This window comes from Engraulis encrasicolus, chromosome 11 (genome assembly GCF_034702125.1).
Source record: "Engraulis encrasicolus isolate BLACKSEA-1 chromosome 11, IST_EnEncr_1.0, whole genome shotgun sequence".
In the NCBI taxonomy this organism is placed as follows: Eukaryota; Metazoa; Chordata; class Actinopteri; order Clupeiformes; family Engraulidae; genus Engraulis; species Engraulis encrasicolus.
The window spans coordinates 47473839-47476338 of NC_085867.1; the positions used below are offsets into that span (position 1 = coordinate 47473839).

Consider the following 2500-nt stretch of genomic DNA (forward strand, 5'->3'; position numbering starts at 1 on the left):
TGTGTGTGCGTGCGTGCGTGTGTGTGTGTGTGTGTGTGTGCTTTCAGGTCCCCAGTGGATTGGTGTTCCTGGTGAGCTCCGTGGCTACCAAGAAGCTCACAGTCGCTATGGCAGGTTGCCATGGGCAGAGCTTTTTCGACCTTCGATCCGGTTGGCTCGTGAGGGCTTCCCCTTGCCACCCTACCTGCATGGATTCCTCCACCACCCCCTCATGAAGGCGGGCATAATTCAATCCCAACTATGGTACAGTGGTTCACCCAAGAGATACAGTGCCCTCCATAATTATTGGCACCCCTGGTTGAGATGTGTTAAAAGCCTTAAAATAAATTCAGTGTTTATTGCAGAAGAATACTGTCACACTGAAAATTGTAGGAAAATGTAGCCTTCAACTCAAATGAATTGTAAGAAAATAAAAAAATCCCTGACTAAAAAAATAATTATTTTTCATTAAATCACCTGTTCCACAATTATTGGCACCCTTAACAATTCCCAGGAAATAAATATAATTGAAGCATTTCTGTCATTTCTACAGTAGTTTACAAAGTTTACCAGAGTATGTAGGAACATTTAATTAGTAATTCATCACTTCCTGTTTCACTGGGGTATAAATATGACGTGACACCGAGGCCATTTCTCTTATCCACTCTTTAACATGGGAAAGACAAAGGAACACAGCATACAAGTGAGGCAGATGTGCGTCGACCTTCACAGGTCAGGCAGAGGCTACAAGAAGATTGCCACTCAACTGCAGCTGCCCATATCCACTGTGAGAGGAATAATTAAGAAGTTCAAAACAACTGGAACAGTAATAAACAAGCCTGGACGAGGACCCAAGTTTATTTTGCCACCACGCACAGTGAGGAGGATGGTAAGAGAAATCAAAAGATCTCCAAAGCTCACTGTTACAGAATTACAACAAATGGTAGCATCCTGGGGTCACAAAGTCTCCAAATCAACCATCAGGCGCTGTCTACACGCCAACAAGCTGTTTGGGAGGCATGCACGGAGAAAACCTTTCCTCACTCACAATCATAAACGCAAGCGTCTGGAGTTCGCCAAGCGGTATTGGGGCTTCAACTGGGACCGTGTGCTTTGGTCAGATGAGACCAAGATTGAGCTTTTTGGCAACAAACACTCTAAGTGGGTCTGGCGTACCACGAAAGATGCGCATGCTGAAAAGCACCTCATACCCACTGTGAAGTATGGGGGTGTGTCAGTGATGCTGTGGGGCTGTTTCGCTTCCAAAGGCCCTGGGAACCTTGTTAGGGTGCATGGCATCATGAATGCTCTGAAATACCAGGACATTTTAAATCAAAATCTGTTGCCCTCTGCCCGAAAGCTGAAGCTGGGTCGTCACTGGGTCTTTCAGCAAGACAATGACCCTAAACATATGGCCAAATCTACACAGAAATGGTTCACCAGACACAAAATCAAGCTCCTCCCATGGCCATCTCAGTCCCCTGACCTCAACCCCATTGAGAACCCGTGGGGTGAGCTGAAGAGGAGAGTACAGAGGAGAGGACCCAGGTCTCTGGATGATTTAGAGAGATTCTGCAAAGAGGAATGGCTGAAGATCCCTCTTTCTGTCTTTTCCCATCTTGTGAAACATTATAGGAGAAGATTAGATGCTGTTTTGTTGGCAAAAGGGGGTTGTACAAAATATTAACACCAGGGGTGCTAATAATTGTGACACACATTATTTGATGTCAAATAATTATTTCTTTATGTGGGACTTTTTCCCCACTGAATAAATGCACTTGTATTGAAGGTTGGATTTTTCTCTTTTTTTCCATTAAGGTCCCATATTATTTAGAAAAAAATAAAATAATTGGAAGCTAAAAAACACATCTCAACCAGGGGTGCCAATAATTATGGAGGGCACTGTATGTAACGACATGCTTTCAACCTGAATAGAATAGAATAGAATAGAATAGAATAGAATAGAATAGAATAGAATAGAATAGAGTAGAATAGAATAGAATAGAATAGAATAGAATAGAATAGAATAGATAGAATAGCATTGAATTGAATTGAATTGACATTTATTGGCATTGCTATATACACATGGACCATACAGGAGCAACTATACACTTGTACACTTTAAAAAGTAAGATGGCCATTGTGAATTTAACTAACCATCTTGTGTCAACACAATTACTTCATGTTAACATTTTATGTAAGTGCATAGTTTTAGAACTACAATCTGTAGCAGTGGTGTAGTCTACCTTTTTATAATGGGTATACTGTATATTTGAGCATCTTTTGAAGTGGGTATATATTTGTGCTATTCAAAACAATGGATCAATCAATTTTAAGTGGGTATAAGAAATCCCTGAAATTTAGAAGTGGGTATACTCCGTATACCCGCGTTCTACGTAGACTACACCACTGATCTGTAGATTACACAAATGGTTTACTATGGCAAGCAAAGTACACCGTAAAATGTGCAGTGTCAATTCAACACTTAAAGTGTTGACCCAACACTGTGAGAGTTGGAATC

General features: G+C 41.2%; 1 protein-coding gene across 1 annotated transcript in view; it reads left to right on the forward strand.

Moving 5' to 3' along the window:
- ggt5b (gamma-glutamyltransferase 5b) overlaps positions 1-2500 on the forward strand; it is a 68435-nt gene that overhangs the window by 55024 nt on the left and 10911 nt on the right. The window contains exon 12 of the mRNA XM_063209755.1: positions 48-243. Coding sequence (XP_063065825.1) covers positions 48-243 — 196 coding nt within the window. The remainder of the gene's footprint in view (positions 1-47; positions 244-2500) is intronic.